The sequence below is a fragment of the Condylura cristata genome, unplaced genomic scaffold (assembly GCF_000260355.1).
Source record: "Condylura cristata isolate star-nosed mole 26May11 unplaced genomic scaffold, ConCri1.0 scaffold00032, whole genome shotgun sequence".
Lineage (NCBI taxonomy): Eukaryota > Metazoa > Chordata > Mammalia > Eulipotyphla > Talpidae > Condylura > Condylura cristata.
In genome coordinates, this window is record NW_004567133.1 from 15,328,224 (window position 1) to 15,346,681 (window position 18,458).

At 49.2% G+C, this 18,458-nt stretch overlaps 1 protein-coding gene across 1 annotated transcript in view; it reads left to right on the forward strand.

Annotated features, from left to right (window-relative positions):
- The window catches only part of EMP2 (epithelial membrane protein 2), a 32,926-nt gene extending 16,578 nt beyond the window's left edge, over positions 1-16,348 (forward strand). Inside the window, exons 2-5 of the mRNA XM_004692129.2 lie at positions 8,557-8,690; positions 10,574-10,664; positions 12,016-12,162; positions 12,916-16,348. Coding sequence (XP_004692186.1) covers positions 8,613-8,690; positions 10,574-10,664; positions 12,016-12,162; positions 12,916-13,103 — 504 coding nt within the window. The 5' untranslated portion in view covers positions 8,557-8,612 and the 3' untranslated portion in view covers positions 13,104-16,348. The remainder of the gene's footprint in view (positions 1-8,556; positions 8,691-10,573; positions 10,665-12,015; positions 12,163-12,915) is intronic.
- The last annotated feature ends 2,110 nt before the right edge of the window (positions 16,349-18,458 follow it).

Genomic DNA, 18,458 nt, shown 5'->3' on the forward strand with positions numbered 1-18,458 from the left:
GAGCAGAGGAAGACGAGTTGGAGGAGAAAAACTGGCTGCAGAGCTGAGTCTGAGCGCAGCTTGTAACTGGAACTGCGCGTTTGTCTTGCATCTGGGATTCTGTATGGGGAGACTTGGAATGATTTTTTTTTTTTAAAAAAGATTTATTTATTTGTGCATACAGAAGGGGTACAGGCCAGAGGCTCAGGGGTGGTGAGAGGCTTCACCAGAGACAGAGTGGGGAGCAGAACAGGCAGATGGGCGCAGATCGACAAAGTACACTGCTGAGGGGAGCAGCGGGCGGGTCAGGAGAGGTCTGCCACGCCATGTGGTCACCTCCGGGGCAGGCGGGGTCTAACTCATGCGGAAGCTGCTTTAGATTCTCAGTGCTGTGCTTTAACCCGCTGCGCCTCCAGGGAGGGCCCTGGAATGATTTTTTTAAAAAAGGAAACAACTAAAGAAATGTGGGCAATAGGTGGAAACACAGAAGGGAGAGAAGAAGTAAAAAAGACATGAGATGTCTTTTCAAAGAAGGCAAAGGTACTGTACTAGTCATTTCACAGCACTGAAATGAACATGATGTGAATGATAGTTACTGACTGACCCAGACTGCTTTGGGGTGATGGGAGAGGCAGATGGGGACCGGAAGTCAGTGTTCCCCACAGATGGGTCAGGAAACAGACGTAGATGTTACTTGGGAGTACCGGCTATGGGGAAGACAAGTGAGAGTTAAAAGTGGTTGCTCCAGGTGGGGCTGTCATCGCTTGCCTTTTGGTTCTTCTTTTTTTTTTTTTTCTCCTTTCCCCCTAATCATCATGTTACGGAGATCGAAACACTTTTATAAAGGAAGAGTTCGGCAAATTGTGAGACCTTGATTTCTAGACAGGGACGCACAGAGCTCGCCCACCTTCAGTGCGGACCCCACCTTCAGACAGGGAAACGCCCAAACACAGGTGGCATTTTGGAACATCCTGCTCTGGCCCTGAAGAAATTGCCAAAGGGAAACAGTGTGGTCTGTGCTGCTTGGTGCAAGTGTGCTCGCAGGGACTGAGGGTTTTGGGAAATGCCTGTGAGCTGTGGAGAGGCTTGGTGCACCCTCCGAGGTGCCCACTGAAGTGAAAAGGGCAACCGGAGGGGGGCCAGGGCACTCCCAGGACTGGCCTGGCCCCTGCTCACTGTGGGGGGAGCACGTCACAGCCTCCGTTCCTGCCTCTGGACAACCAGGGCTCAGAGTTTTACAAGGACCTGACCGTTTCTGCGTTTCTAGAACTGTAAAATGACAACCGCTAGCTGTCTGTGAATGGGCACTACTAGGGACAGTGAGGGAAATAGTTAATAAGCAGGTGAAATCCTCCACAGAAAATAAATGGCGCGTCCAGGGGGAGGGTGGGGTCAACAGTGGGAGGGTGGCATAACACCGATGAAGTTGGTCAGTGCTGATGGGGCGTGGTACTTTGCATCTGGCCATCAGACTTGCTTCTGTGAGGGGAGGATGTTTGAAGTGAGGCCCTGGCAAGTGAGAGAGCCAGCTGGAAGACAGTGCTCCAGGGACCTGAGACCAGGCCCCTCTGGTGAGCACTGAAATCTACAAGGATAAAAAGAGGGGTGAGGGGTCATTAGTAGGTATGACATTATATGAAGGGAAAAAATGAGCTTCTGGGAGGGGCAAATATAAATTCCAGTGCCCCCCTGGTTGGTGGGCCAGGCTCAAAGCAGGGAGTTGTCTGTTCTTCCATGTCTCCAGAGTAAAAGATGGGTGTATGTTGTGGGCAGGAGAGAACACCTCTGAGAAGAATCTTGGATGACTGGGCAGTCTACACAGGCCTGAATGGTACTGCCAGGGGAGTTAAGGGGTGCTAATAGGTCAGAGATTGGAAGATGGAGGCTGACAGCACTAGGAGGCTTTGCAGAAAATTCACTTAATTTAGCTCTGTTAAAAAATTAAGTGACATCACACAGTACTTGTCTTTCTCTGACTTATTTCACTTAGCATGAAATGTGTCTCAAATGGCAGAGTATCCTCCTTTCTCATGATTGAGTAATATTCCATTATGTACACATACATACCCCACCTTTTAAATCCAGTTATCTGTTGATTTAGGTTGTGGCTAATTAGGCTTATGTGAATAGACTCTAAAAGTCCTGCTTGTAAAAAGGAGAGAGTAAAATGATGGTGGGGAGCAAGGGGGAATAAGATGATACTACATGTATACATTTGTGAGGAATAATAAATTCATCACAGAGATCTAATGCACACTATAATGAATACAGACAACAGTACTGTACTGCAGTTGTCAAATTTGCTAAGAGGTAAACCTTAATTATCACAACCACTAAAAGAAAGGTGATAGAGGTGCTAAATATCACTATTGTAGCAATCATATTGCCACAAATATATTTATCAAATTAAAACTCTGTATACCTTAAATTTGCGGAATATTACACCAAGTGTAGTCAATAAAAAATGATGAAATGGAAATTTAAAAATTAAAAGAAATCTGGGGCCCTCCCTGGTGGCGCAGCGGGTTAAAGCACTGCACTGAGAAGCTGAAGCCACTTCCGCATGAGTTCGATTCCCGCCTGCCCCGGAGGAGACCACATGGCGTGGCAGACCTCTCCTGACCCGCCCACTGCTCCCCTCAGCAGTGTACTTCGTTGATCTGCCTGTTCTGCTCCCCACTCTGTCTCTGGTGAAGTCTCTCACTGCCCCTGAGTCTCTGGCCTGTACCCCAGTTCTGTATGTACAAATAAATAAATCTTTTTTAAAAAATGTTAAAAAAAAGAAATCTGAATGTGCACGTTATTTGACTCAGCACCCCACTCTCCACCACTGCCCATCAGATATACTAAGGGTGCAAAGAATTGAGTTTAAGGGTGCTTTTTGGCAGTGGAGTAGTGAAAAAATCTGAGGACGACTTAAGTGGCCATCAGCAGGGAACAGGCTGATTACGTTGTGGCATGATTCAAATGCCCTGGAAGACTGTTCTCTGGCAGAGACAATTGAAACAAGTTCTGGGCCTGCCTGACACAGCCAAACAATCTTGTGAGAGTTCTCAGCTCCACCCCGTGCCCCAGACTGGCCCTGGGGTCACTGGGGTCTCTCTAGCCCAGTGAGGTTGGGTCTACAGTGAGCAGACACACCCACTCACTAATCAATGGAGGAGGTGTAGGGAAGGGCTGACCCAGGCACTGTCGGCCATTAATGGCTGAGCTCCACCAATCCAGACAGTGGACACTGGATGCTCCTCCAATCAGGAGCGAAGGAGTGAGTGTGGGGCGGGGCCTGAGGCCAGACGTGTTCCTCTGGTGTATCTCCTCCAACCCGGAAATATGAGGGGTGGGGAATAAGGTTCCTAGCTGATGACCTCGAATGCGCGGGAGGAACCTGAGAAGCGTGGTTGCCGGTGGGAGACGGATGTCAGGGATAGTGGTGAAGGGAGACTTCCCCTGGCAAAGTGATGCAGGAATAAAGGGTCGCCTTCAGTCCCTCATAAAGATCCACAAGGTCTACTACTGAGTAACGGCCGAGTAATTTCTCCAAAGTCTCTGGTGAGGTCATTGGCAGTGGCCTAGGGTCACACATCTATCATTGATTTTCTCCACTTTGCTTTTTACTGGAACTATGAATTCCGGTTGCCATCGAAGGAGAACGCAATATTGGTCATGCTTACTTCCCTATTCTTTAGTTTTCTTCCTCGTGCCTTACAGTTCAAACCAAACTCCAGTCACTGGTATAACCCTGCCCCCTCCACCCTACCTTTCTCTTTCACTAAAATGGAGGACTTACTTGATGGTTTATAAAAACTTAGCCTTTTGGGGGGCTTTTCTGGTGGCCTATGGGTTAAGTCTCATCGCTATCAATGCAAGAGCCTGAGTTCAATCGCCAGCCAGGGAGCTACCTAAACGGCACAACAGACCACTCCTGTCTCCCTCAGTAGTGCATTTCAGTGATCTGCCTGTTCTGCTCCCCACTCTGTCTCTGGTGAATCCTCTCACCTTCACACCTCTGGCCTACACTGAGTTCTTCTATGAAAAAAATAAACAAGATCTTTTTTAAAAGGAAACAAATTAGCCTCTTCTCTGCGGAAACTATTTCTGATTTCAAGTGATCTGAACAAAAGTCTACCCTCAGGATTTTTTTTTAAAGATTTATTTATTTATTCATACAGAACTGGGGTACAGGCCAGAGATGCGGAGGGTGAGAGGATTCACCAAAACAGAGTGGGGAGCAGAACAGGCAGATGGGCGAGGTACATTGCTGAGGGGAGCAGCGGGCGGGTCAGGAGAGGTCTGCCGAGCCATGTGGATCTCCTCCAGGGCAGACAGGGATCGAACTTATGCAGAAGTGGCTTAAGCTTCTTAGTGCAGTGCTTTAGCCCGCTGCGCCACCAGGGAGGGCCTACCCTCAGGATTTTTGTTCACACTGAAGAGCACCTGCTCTTTAACCTACCAGATATTTTTCTTAAATGACTTACTTTTAAAGGTTCAATAAACTTGATCTGAGGATATTTTATATCACTCCTATAAATGGTATTAATTCCTAGAAACAGGAAGACATTTAAAAATAAATATGATAAACCCCAAATGAATTTTGGTTTAGCATATACTGTGACCTGCCCAATGTTCTGCTTAAAACATGGCTGTGTAGTGTAGTCTTTCTCGGTACCCAATTTGGTGTGTTTAAAAGTGTATTCATGTATCATCTCAAATCATGCCCTGTAACACTTGAATTCCACACTCGGGAAAGACAAGTTCAAACTTTTTCTTCTTTTCTAGAAAGTTTTAATTATGTGTCCATATGCGTTTTTGTCATTTGGGCTGGACAGTAGATGAGGCTGTTATCGCCCTGCGTGGATCAGCCTGCCTAATGAACTTGGCATTTTGGCATTCCTGCTGTATTAAAATAACATGGCATTTAGTGTATTACATGAGCCTTTTTAGTGAGGGTCAGAAAGGCATCTGTTTGGAGGCAGCCTATGATGGCAGCTGAGAATGACGCAGGATTAAACAAAGGGGAATTTGTCCTTTCAAAAAGAATTAGAAAAATCTCTGAGCTGGCCACTGGGTTCTTCCAAGGGATGATGCACATCGCAGCTGGCATGGCTTGAACTGAACTGTACAGCCACATGTCTCCTGGGTCATTGTCACTGAGCCCTGAGTCTCAAGGGGGGCCCTGTATACACCCATGAGCCTCGGTCTGCCTCCTAAGTGAAAGAGTCCCAAGAGAGAGCGAGTCAGTCAGGAACCAGCAGAGGAGAGGCTATATCGTACAACTTTCCAGGTGGTAGAACTGGCATCAGAAAAAGGCTATTTTAAATGATCCTATTTCAGAAATGTCTGTGGATTGCACAAAATTATTGGGTTGACTTTTTTTTTTTTAAGATTTATTTATGCATACCAAACTGGGGTACAGACCAGAGGTGCAGGGGTGGCGAGAGTCTTCACCAGAGACAGAAGGGGGGAGCAGAACAGGCTGCTGACGAAGTACACTGCTGAGGGGAGCAGCGGGTCAGTCAGGAGAGGTCTGCCACGCCATGTGGTCACCTCCTGGGCAGGCGGGGATCGAACTCATGCTGACCTGGCTTTAGCTTCTCAGTGCTGTGCTTTAACCCGCTGCGCCATCAGGGAGGGCTGGTTTTAGCTTCTTAGTGCTGTGATTTAACCCACCACCAGGGAGGGCCTGGGGTGACATTTTGATGAGGTTGAATCTTCATATTGCCCCACATCTCACCACATGAACCGTATACACCATGGATAAGCCTAGAAACTATTGTGAAATGTGTAAGTGAAAGAAGTCAGACACAAAAGGACAAATCTTGTGTGATTTCATTTTCTGAAATACCCAGATTAGCAAATGCATAGATGGAAAGCATATTAGCGGTTGGCAGGGGCTGAGTGGAGGGTGCAATTAAGTGGCTGCTTAAAGGCCACAGGGCTTCCTGTCATGATGATGAAATGCTCTGGAATCAGATAGTGGCGATACATGTACAACTTTGTGACTAGGTTAAATGCGCCTAGTATTTAGTGGTGAATCTTCAATTATGTGCATTTTACCACAATACTAAAAATACCTCCCCACAAATTACTTTTTAATTACAAGGGATAATGTATATGCTAGAAAAATCTGGTGGACCTTAACCACTTAGAGTTAGCATCACTGATAGCGGACAAACTGACATCCTGTAGCCTGGTAGGCTTCACGGAGACATGTCATTTATGAAGTATTCCTGCCAGAAAAGCATGACCTGAACCCAGGCATTAGGAGGCATTGAACAAAAGGGGGGGACATTCTACAAGATAAATAACCAGCAGCCTTGCATAATAGTAAGATCTTGGAAGGCCAAGAAAGACGAAGATTCTAGATTAAAGGAGACTAAAGAGGTACGTCTCTCAGATGCAACACATGGATCCTGGATTTGCCTCAAACCAGGAAAAGAGAAAGCTAAGATATTACTGAGATAATTGGAGAAATGTGAATATGAAGTGTTTGACTATTTGAAACTATTGATCTCTATACTGTGGTTATGTGAAAGTACATCCTTGTTTGCTCGAAGTGCATACTGACATATTTAGACATGAAATAAGGTGGAGGCGCTTATTGTCAAATGGTTCCCCCAAATTTTGTGTTTGTAGACTTAAAAATAAAGCTAATCTATTTAAAATAGGTGCTAAAATAGCATAGTGAAAAAAAGGTCTGATACAGACTTAAAAAAATAGAACTGAAATTTTGTTTTAGAAAATTTTAGTAATAGCAATGGGTCGCAAATTATTGAAATGAATCAAACTGTTGATCTTGTCGATTATTAGCATTCACTCTCCCAAGTAGAGCAGCTGATGTTACATCTTCATGGGATATTTGTCTGTCATTTGACCAAAATGATCATGTTTACAAAAGTGTTCAAAGACTTCTTCAACGTTCCCAAGTTTCACTTTTAATGTTTTTTCAAAAATAAACAAAAACCAAAAACAGCACGATCGGGCGCCCTCCCTGGTGGCACAACGGGTTAAAGCTCAGCACCATGAAGCTATATTGCAGCCACAGCAGCACAAGTTCAATCCCTGGCCAGGGAGTGACCCACAGGGCGCAGCAGACCCCTCCTGACTTGCCAGGTGTTCCACTGAGCAGTGAATTTTGAGCAGTGTATTTCAGTCAATCTGACTGTTCGCTCCCAATTGTCTCCGGTGAATCCTCTCACCCCCTCACCCCCAACTCTCACCTGTACCCCAGTTCTGTATGCATACATAAATCTTTTAAAAAACAAAACAAGACAAAACCAAACCATCCAAATTTATCTTTTCTGCCTTTTATAGCTAACTAGACCAGGTGAACAAGTCCTCCTGTGGTTGGGTCTTTTCTGCGGTCTTCAAGTATCTCTGCCATCAGATTGGTACAATTCTGGTTCTTTAGCAAGATTCCTATTTCACTTTACGAGCAATTCCCACTGTATATTGCCAGTTCATAGTGGAAAGCAATTAGCCCTGTAAATTTACTGGGTTCACATCCTATACCTCATTCTCAATCGTAGTATTTGGTCAAAAATTGAGGCTTCCACGAATATGGCTGCACCATTTCAGCTACTTCATCAGGAAAGGAGCGTGGGGAACTCAGGACGGCTCTTCTGCCGGAAGTGACGTTAGCCAAGGTTCTGGCCATTGGCCAGAATTAATTACAAGGCCGCAACCCAACTGCAAGGGAGGCTGGGAAATGTAGTCTTCCGGTACCTCCACCCCGAAAAACAGGCCGGGTTATCTGCAACACCTTGTATTTGCGTGTTGTGGTCAGGTGTTACATGAACAGGGGTAGAGGCTAAGAAAACGGTATTTGCTGGGAATTAATTTTACAAGTGGTCTGATCATTAGGAAACATTTTCGTGTCATGATCACGTTTGCTTTGTTATAACAGTAGAGAGTATAAAAATGGGTACTGGGCCCTCCCTGGTGGCGCAGCGGGTTAAAGCACAGCACTGAGAATCTAAAGCCGCTTCCTCATGAGTTCGATTCCCGCCTGCCCCGGAGGTGACCACATGGCGTGGCAGACCTCTCCTGACCTGCCCGCTGCTCCCCTCAGCAGTGTATTTCGTTGATCTGCCTGTTCTGCACTCCGCTCTGTCTCTGGTGAATTCTCTCACCCTCCACATCTCTGGCCTGTATCCCATTTCTGTATGCACAAATAAAATAAAATCTTAAAAAAAAAAAAAAAATGGGTACTAAGAAACTGAGCATCCTCTGGTTCTGCGCAGTGTCCCGCGTCATCCCCCGGCAGCCGGGGGGTCAGGAACAGCACCTGAACGCAGACGCAGCTGTTCCTTCTGGCGTGCGTGTTCACCATGTGCTGTTTGGAAGAGGTGCGCTGTTTTCCTGATTGCGCCTCGCCCCTCCTCTCCACAGGACTTTATGGTGTCTTTGGGACCAGGAGCAACTCCCAATTCCCTTCGTCCGGTGCCGTCTCCCGGCGAGGGAAGATGGAAAAAGCTGCTTTTGATCTCCTAAGACCCCACTACAAGTTGCTTATTTTTCCTCGTCCGTTTGCTTCAAGTTTGAATTTCACTAACAAGTTTGAATTTCTTTCATCTTCAGTGCGTCTGTCTCTCCGGGCTGTGAAGTCAACCCCTTGCCCGCCAAGCCTAGTAAAAATGTTGGTGCTTCTGGCTTTCATCATCATCTTCCACATCACCTCTGCCGCGCTGCTTTTCATAGCCACCATCGACAGCGTAAGTTCCCTTTCCTTGTGACTAAACCAGAAGCCCCAGGATGCAGTCAGTGGAAGCAGAAATAAGTCCTCCTGCAAGGTGGTTACAAGTGGGTCCCTCCAAGGCACGCCCCTCTCCTCCGCCCAGGCCTGAGGATTCGTTGCTTAACGTGCCAGGTTCAGGTTTTGGTGGATGGAGCGCTTGGTCGTCTTTTCCCCGATTCCCTCACAGCCTGGAGCGAAGTCTTGGCTGTAGGACGTCCTTGGAGGAAACCACTTACATTCAACCCTCTTCTAGATCAATTTGTCAACCCTGAAATTGTCACTTTGGGCTGCATTGTTCTTTGCCTCAGTGCATGCTGCCCTTAAGAGCATCCTTGGTCTCTACCTACAGATGCCTGTCACTCCCACCCCTGCTTGTGACAACCCACAATGTCTTCAGACATTGCCAAGTGTCTTGACCCCCCCGGGAACCCATCCTAGGAGATGTAGCACCCCCTCCTCCCACATCTCCTTACCAATAAAACCCTGGCCGTGTCCTCTCCAGAACTCATGCTTGGAATTTTCTTGACTCTTCCAATGAGAAATTTAACTCGTTAGTAGCTAGTTCGTAGCCATGTGGCAGGAATGTATTTGATCCATAGACTATTTGCATGAACTAATATCCCTCTTAGCAGGAAATGAAGCTTTTACCAGAGCTCCTCTGATGCCCACATCTTGATCCAACGGCCGGGCTTCAATCCTGACTATTTCAGACTGTAGAAATCTTTAGAGGCAAAAACATTTCTAGAAAAGCTAAAAAGTCTATCACAGGCATGGCTACTACTACCAGTAGTTGTCCATATAAGACTGCTGTTGATTAATCATCATAATAACAACAGGCACCATCCCAATACCTGTCGCTGACCAGCAGCATCTCGTTTGGTCCCCACCTCGAGTCTCTGAGAGGGGACAGTTTTCCAGAGGAGAGAGTTGAGCTTCTGAGCAGTGATGGTGCCTGCTGGCATTTACACTGCAGGAAGTGGCATGAGAGCTGCACTGGAGATAGCCGACCCTGGAACCCGTAAGAGGAGCGGGGTGCAGTTTGGATCTGGAAGCTTCTCAAAGAGCTGCACTGAGTCTCCAGGGTAGGGATCACAGGAATGCTGGGGGTTAAAGCTTTTGGAACTGGCCATTATCCAAAGGGTGAATGAGTGCTGCCGAAGTGAGTGCTGCCGAACATTCTTTTAGAATCTTCTTTTTCAGTTTCTTGGTGCCAATCCTTTGGCACCTGCAAAGTGCTCAGACAGGGGTAGATAGTTAATCCTGAGGAGCACATACTGAAATCAAACAGAGGGGCTTTTTACCAATTAGTGAGTTGGCCATGTAAGATTCGCTGAGGCTGGAGTTATATGTGGCCTTGGAGTGGGAGCTGAGTGGATATTTTATGGACTGGGTGGATGGGGGGTGGGGTGGGCAAGAAGATTTCAGACTTTGGGTGGAAGGAAAGCCATCTAGGACGGACAGGACCATGAGCACGGAGAGCTCTAGAAGCAGCTGGACAGAGGCAGGAGCATCCTTGTTGATTATTTGCTCCTAACAGGCTCCTTCGCTGACTCCCTCTTCCAAGGCCCTGGAGTCCGGTGGGCTTCACCACTGCTGGCTCTTGCCTCACGCCTTGCCCCGAGCGGACCGAGGTCACCGTGTCACTTCCAACAGGCCTGACAGTGCATGGAATATGCTGACTCTCGGGTCCCCCCAGATCTGCTGGGTCGAGTCTGCATTTGAACCTCACTCCCTAGTCCCACAGGGTCACACCGCAGATTGTGGCTGGCCGGTCTTTTCCAGCTGTGCCTCACATGTGATCGGGAGTTTGCACTGGCATTAAAGAGTGGCCTCTGCCTGCATGTCGGTTTTGTGTTTTAGGCCTGGTGGGTAGGAGACCAGTTTTATGCAGATGTCTGGAGGATCTGCTTAAATGCCACCAACTGCACAGAAGTCAACGACAGCATGCACGGTGAGTGGGAGCCTGTGAGGAGCTCCAGGGCTGAGGGTTACAACGAACACCCCACTTTGGCATTCCTGAGGGCCTTACGCAGTCACCCCACTGCCTGGACCCAATTCCAGAGATACTTTGATTTATTTCATCTTGGCATAGCCTGCAGGTGTTTCTTATGGCACTGTCATTTGCAAACTAGGAAATGTGGGCTGCTAAGCCTGCATCCGTTCAGTGGGATGACTGTCTGTGTGCACCCAGGTGACCAGGACCCAAAGCAAGATGGGACCATTGCTGTCACTCTAGAACAGTCCCTTGGGCTCCTTTCCAGTTTTGGAACCACTTATGAATGGAGTCCGGCAGGATGTGTGTGTGTGTGTGTGTGTGTGTGTGTGTGTGTGTGTGAGTGAGTGTAGGAGGGAATGGTCCCCTCGAGTGACCTACTGTGCAGCAGGGATGAGCCAGGCCTATGGCTCTAGACAATTCTTTCCTCATGAATGTGGCTTCCTGCCAGTTCTTTTCAGGGGAAGTTGCAAAACAACAAAAACAGAAAGGGGAAGATTTATCCTTGGGTTTTCCTCTGTGGCGGTGGGCATTGCCCCTCACCCTCCTAGCTGCGTCCTGGTGATAGCATCCAGCCCTCACCCAGACCTGCCTTCGGCCAGCGTCCCTGACCGTCCTCACCTGGACAAGTCCGTTCCTGCTTCCTGCTGGGTCATCTGGGAGCTATTGTCCCCCTTGCAGGAATTCCAGGCCCATGCAGGCAGCTCCAGGCCCTGTGCGTGGCTTCTCGGGCACACCTGGGGCAGCAGGGCAGTGTCCTGCCCTGTCGAGGGGCGCCCTTCTCAGCCTCGACTTCCCTAGCGTGAGTCTCAGACGCTCGCGTCCCACTCCCTAAGACGGATCTGAACAAACCCCCCTTTTCTTTCCCAAGTAGCTCACAAGACCAGTGCTTTCAGGTCACGGGGCCCCAAGAGCCCCAAGTTCCTGAGTGCCCCCGGGAGAGGTCTTTGTAAAGCACCCAAAGGCTGCCAAAGCTGCAGCTCCCTGTGGACCAGAATCTGCCAGGTTGAAAGCATTTGTGCTTCCCAAACTCCCTCTGCAAGCCCGACCGTGGGAGCAGCGGCCCAGACCAGGAGGCGCAGAGCAGGTGACCCCGTTTCCCAGATGAGGGTGTGGAGGACGGTCAGGTCACGTGCTCCAGCAGATGTGAGAGGCAGGGCGTGAGGGAACCGCCCCTCTGTCCCTGTGCCCTGCTGTGCAGACTTTCCCTGCACTTTCACCTCCTGCTCTCCCCTGGGGCTGCTGTCACTGTCATCGCGCATCCAGGGCCAGGCCATCACGGCCTCAGTCTCCGATCTTGCCTCCCCAGGTTACACCACGCTGCAGGCGGTCCAGGCCACCATGATCCTGTCCACTATTCTCTGCTGCATCGCCTTCTTCATCTTTGTGCTCCAGCTCTTCCGCCTCAAGCAGGGAGAGAGATTTGTTTTAACTTCCATCATCCAGCTCATGTCATGTAAGCAAAGCCGAGAAGAGCGGGGGCTGGTTGGCCGGGCGGGGCTGGCTGCTGGCTGGAGACAGCCCATTTAGCCTTCAGGGGCTGGATTTCACGGGGGTCAGGGGAGGTGTCCTGAAGATAGGACTCCCGGGCTGGCGTCCGGAGGGTGAATAGAGGTTGCAGTCAAGAGTGCTACCTCGGGACAGAGGGGAGGGAACAGTGTGCCAGATGGAGGGAACAGCACGACTGGAGCCCCATGATGGAAAGGCGGAGCAGGCAGAGGCGCCAGAGTGTGGCACTGGCAGCGTGGCCAGAGTGGCCACGGGTCTGGACTGCACAGGCTCTGGTGAACCGGGTAAGACTCAGGCCTTGGTCCTGAGCTGGCGAGGAGCCATCAGCAGGTGTGTCTGGGATGCTCTCACCTGAAAACAGCAAAGTTGAGCTGTTGCAACAGAGGCCTTACCTGGCTGGCAAAGCCCAAGCTACCTGCTGCCCGGGGTCAGGCTAACTTTCCCCAGGACCATGTAGGACCTACCCTCTGGGTTAGGAGCGTGGCCTCCAGACAGGCTCAGCCCAAGAAGGGTCAGCTACGTGGCCACAGGGCAGGCGGCAGTGACCAGCTGCAGAGTATTGGTTGACCCCTTTCCGGTAGACAGTCACCTACTAACTGCAGTCTAAGTTTAAATGAGAACATTCTCTGCAGTTGGGGCAGGAGCCCCTCAGGGACCCAGTTGCAGGTGTGATTTATGGGGTCCCTGCTCTCTCCCACAGGCCTGAGCGTCATGATCGCAGCGTCCATTTACACAGACCAGCGCGAGGACATTCACAACAAAAACCCTGGCCTCTACCGCGACATCCAGGAGGGCAGCTACGGCTACTCCTTCATCCTTGCCTGGGTGGCCTTCGCCTTCACCTTCATCAGCGGCCTCATGTACCTGATACTGAGGAAGCGCAAATAGAACCCGGAGCTCCCGCTGCAGTCCAGAATCCACATCCAGATAACCGTTTTGTATATAATCATGTTGTGTGTGTGTGTGGTTTTTCTAGCAAACATATTGTTTCCTTTAAAAGCCAAAAAAAAAAAAAAGAGGAGTTTTTGTGTCCTTGAGACCAGGCCAAGCCCGCCAAGGCCGGCGTCCAGCCCCCCACATCTGCAGGCCTCGGCCAGCACAGGCCACAGCCAGGAGGCTCAGACCCCAACTTGCTCAGCGGGAATTTGTTAACCACGGGATGTGATGGACATCACTAGAGGCTGGGAAAGCCGGGGACAGTCCTCCAGGTTTGGGCCACTCCAGCACCCCTCACCTGAGTTTTCCTTTCTGAGTCTGTGTCTGTGGTGGAAGGCGTGAGGTGGGCCAGGTGTGAGGTGGGCCAGGTGAGGGATGAAGCCTCAGGTGTTTAGCCAACTTCCATTGAGAAAGAGGTAGCGCCCTGCGTCCTGTTACCCCCAGCCCCGCCCCCATGATGGCCTGGCTCCAGAGAGGCCCCCCAGATTTGCTAACAGTACCGCTAGCTTCTTTGGGAAGCTGTCTTGAAGGTGAGGGATCCTGTCATGAGCCCTAGAGCCCTTTGCGAAGTACAGACAACACGGGTCCCTGCCCTCGGCTCGGCAAGGGGCCTCGGCACCTGCGCCCCATGCTCTAGGTGGAGGAGCACATCCCAGTGGCGGTGAGCAGGGCTGCCTCCTGCTTGCTAGAGCTCTCGCCACGTAGAGACGGGGAGGTGGTCTAGACCCCAGTGGAAGCCCAGTCTTGGCTTCTGCCGCTCTTGATTCTTCCTGCCTCTTGCACAGCTGCTCCCATCTGGACCACCCAAGCACCAGCCCCAACCCCAGCCATGCACCCTGACAGCCAGACGCCTGGGGGTGCAGGGCCGGGGCCCTCTGTGCTCCGTGCTTTGGGCCGTCCTGTCTCCTGCCCTGCCCCCTAAGGCTGGCCTCTCACACACGTGTCCGTCAGCGTAAATTACAGGGTGCTTGTGTAACAGGCACAGGGAGGGTCCTCATGGGATCCTCGTCTGGTGGAGGAGCTAGATTACAAGCCAGTTAGGAAAGCTCATTCCAAGCAGAGATGAGGGCTTTGAGCCCCACTGAGGACGGGCAAGGTGCTGGGGCGGGAGGGAGCTGGAGGCGTTAGCTGGGCCGGTTTGGCTCGGCTGGTGGAAGTGGCGTCTCTGTCTCACCCAGCGACCCTCTACTCCCAGGGAGGGTCGCAGGGGCCTGCAGCCAAGGCGGCAGGGAGAGAAAGGCGGGCTGTGGTGGTTCTCAAATGTTAGTGGATACAAGGACTCTCTGGGGAGTCTTACCAGGATCTGGGGAACCAGTACTCTGCGCCTTGGCAGCTGCGCTGGGAAACTCAGCTTGGGGGGTTTGTCTTCAGTGTAAAAGCATCGGGAGGTGGGAGGCATGTGAGTGTGTGTGGTCTGCGAAGTACCCTCCCTCCGGAAGGAGCTCTTTGCGCCCTGCTGCTTCTCCCGCTTGTGCTTTGGGGGGTGTCCCTGGGCCGTGTGGGTCCCGTTCACATGGCTCAGCCCAGGGCATCTGCGTTGCCCTTGATCTGCTGAGTGGAGCGATGATTCGCCATCAGCCCAGATCCAGTGAAATTGGGGAGGTGACGAGTTTTTTAGGATCGTGCTTGCACACACTCCTTTTTCTTTGTATCTGCTCATTCACTCTTTCGTTCACACATCCATTCATTGTTCCTTTGTTTCCAACAGAATAGTAAATGCTTACTATGTCCAGGCACTGTGTGAGGCTCTGAAGACAGGGACAAGTCAATCAAGCCCGTCGTCCTCCCCCAAAAGGGGCCATGTCCCGGTGGGGGGCCGCCAGCATGGTGCAGGAGCCGTTGGGCCAAGGCAGAACAAACCCCAGCTCCTGTCCCGAGGCAGCGACTGGAGGCTGTTGTCAGAGATGTAATCCCTATGCCCCACCCTCACCCCACCCCGCTCCCTACCATGAGGTCTGCAGAGTGTTCCATGAGACTAGTGGAGGGAGAGGAGGTTCTAGGTCTCCTGCATTTTCTATGGAGGTTGATTTTGGTAATTTTCTGGTTAGCACAAGGGGAAAAGAACCTTCCAGAAATAGCAATCCTGAAAACCAATCCCCAAGCAATGCATGAATTTCCTGCCCCTGCCAAACTTTAAGGGGTGTGTGAATTTCTGAACTGACCCCATGGGTTTTCCTGGCTGGCTGCTACTCCTGTGTGGCATCAACACCCACGTGCGTCCGTGAGGTCCAGTTCTTGAGTAGTGGAAGACACATTTCCCTGGGCTGACACACGTGGAGTGGGAGTGAGGTGAGGTATGGACACAGTGTCTAACCTTATTCATAGGTAGACTCAGCCTTCGCGTGGTGCTTAAGTTATTCAAGAACAACAAAGAAAATTCGCTGAGAAGCAAATATTAGGACCAAATATATCACTGGTGACAATTGTATTTGAAGGAACTGTAGTTTGCTCATTTTAGGCCATTTTTATAAAGTACTGTAATTCTTTTATTGAGGGGTTATGGATGGAGACAAACTAACTCATTTTGTTATTTGCATTAAAATTACTTTGGGTCTCTGTCAAATGAGTCTGGAGAATGCTTGACGCGCGGTTCTGTCCCCAGACATGGGCGGTGGAAAGCTGAGGGCGCCCACCCCACGCGCTCTGCTGCGTGACCGTCCGTGTGACTGACGGGCTGAAGTCCTAGGGTGCTCTGATGAGCTGATGAGGCAGGAATCTGGACCCCCAAGTCTGGCTAGAAGCTCACTAGACACAGTACAGCATCACTTAGAATCTGCCTGGGTGGGGAATGACCAAACTGGCTACTGATCGGAAAGTTCCAACACAGCAAGTTGGATAATTCAGTGGGGAGGGGGCAGCAGTAATGGGACAGTGTGTGGGAAAATCCTCGACAGTAAGGTGAAATAGTGGGTTGGGGACACTGTGACTTGGGAATACTTAGACACTTTCTACTTAATGTACCGCTAAGAGAGTCCATTTTCTATGTTTTGTATAATCTGAAACTGTACACAAAAATAAAGGTTAAAACCAAATTGCTCGGAGCAACAGACTAATGTTCATAGCCTGCAAACGTCTAGGGAAAATACTGTCATTTCAGGTGGCAGAGAGCACTGACTCATCAGGACGATGATCGGAGGTTTTGCAGAGACTAACTGATGTCTCAACATCTGTCATGGGCAATCTGCTGAGTCTTTTTTTTTTTTTTTTTTTTGGTCTACTTCTTTGTTGTCTTCTGTTTCTATAGGAGCAGCTTCCTGGACAGCCGCCGGTTGTACAGGGCCCGATGCTTCCAGAGCCCCACAGTGATGGCCAGTGCCATCTTCAAAGGTCTAATGACACTTGAGATAAGAACCCCAGTTTGTAAATTGTGTAGCCACACAAGTCATGTGGCAACTCTGCCCTTTAGTTCATGTTTAATGAAGCCTTCTGCTTTAAACTATTGGGCACATGGACATTAGATTAGCTATAAGCACACTTCACTGTCAGTGTAAAATATAGGCATCTTATTTTCAAAGGGTGGAAGGGAGAAGTCTTTAATTTTACCTATGAAATGCAAAACATGTTCAAAGCTAGTGAAACTTGTCTCCACACAGATTACAAGCTAAAACCTCCAGGGGCTACCGTGTGTATTTGTGTTCCTAGATGTTTTTGTTTTTCTTATTTGCCGGGGGTGGGTTGGGGGTGATGGGGGGGATTGGCTTAGGTAGCAGGTAGAAGGAAATCACTCAAGAGCACTCAGTTAGATATTTCTTCCATTCAGGAAACCAACCCATCTTTTTTACAGGAAATATTTGTGGCCTAACATTTGATCTCTCTGGAAAATGTTTCATGTGTGTTATGAAGACTGACTATTCTATTGCCATTGGATGGAATGTTCTAGATATATCTGTCAGCTCCATCTGGTATAAAATGTAGTTCAAGTCCAATGTTTCCTTCTTGATTTTCTGTTGGAATTTTCTATTATCTATCCATTGTTAAAAGTGGGGTATTAAAGTCCCCATTGTTATTGTATCACTGTCTATTTCTGTCTTTGGATTGGTTAATATTTGCTTTATATATTCTGATGTTAGGTGCATAAATATGTATAATATCAAAGGGGTCATCACAATGATATAAATATTCACCAAATAGTTGTGCACACATTGTACCATAAACATTGTGCTGCATGTCAGCTAAATCATGATGAATTTAGTACTTGCTCTGATCTAAACTTTTTTTTTTTAAAGATTTATTTATTTGTGCATACAGAACTGGGGTATAGGCCAGAGGCTCAGGGGTGGTGAGAGGCTTCACCAGAGACAGAGCGGGGAGCAGAACAGGCAGATCGACGAAGTACCCTGCTGAGGGGAGCAGCGGGGGGGGTCAGGAGAGGTCTGCCACGCCATGTGGTCTCCTCCGGGGCAGGTGGGAATTGAATTCATGTGGAAGTGGCTTTAGCTTCTTAGTGCTGCATTTTAACCTGCTGCACCACCAGGGAGGGCCCTGATCTAGACTATTTTATCTCCAACTTCCAAAAAAAAAAAAAAAAAAAAGACCAATATTTGGTGACACCTGAAAATGATATGAAATTCAAATTTCTGTGTCCATAACTAAGATCATGAAACACAGCCATACCCATTTGCTTACACACTGCATATGGCAGAGCTATCACAGGATTTGGGTGGTCTGCGAAGCCGATAATACTATTTATCCCACAATAGGAAATACTCGCCACCCCCAGTCTACCCAAGCAAGAAGGGGACTCTTTTTCCATGAGAAAGAACTTTAACAAACTCTTCCTAATGTCACTAGCCTAGGGATTTAAATTTTCATGCTCACCCTAGTCCCTGGCAGCGGTAATTAAAGCACCACAATTAGCATTGGCCCCTGAGCTTGGCATTAGAATCCTTCTGAACCACACAGTCTTCTAGAAAAGACGGGGTTGACTATTGGGGGTCAACTGACGGTACTATCTACTCTTTGCTGCCCAACATCCATGCACAACTTCTTTGGGGGAGGACATAGTCTAAAGAAGGGTGACCCCGACAGTCCACACCGGACAGTGTGGACCCCACATAGGTTCTGTTCTTCCTTGTCAGTCTCCACTGGAGTCTCCACTTTATCGAGTGGGTTTCCTCTCTCAAGCTGATCTTGTAATTTGTCCCAGGAGATTAAAGATACATTTTGGCTTATATCCCTGGTCAGAGGTTCTGTCTCCAAGAAAGCCCATCCTGTCTCTACTCAACCTCTTGTTCAGCCCCCACTGAAACTTCTAGAATTTCAGGGATCTGGGGCTCAAAGGGGGGAAGGGCAGGTGCAGGCTGTGCT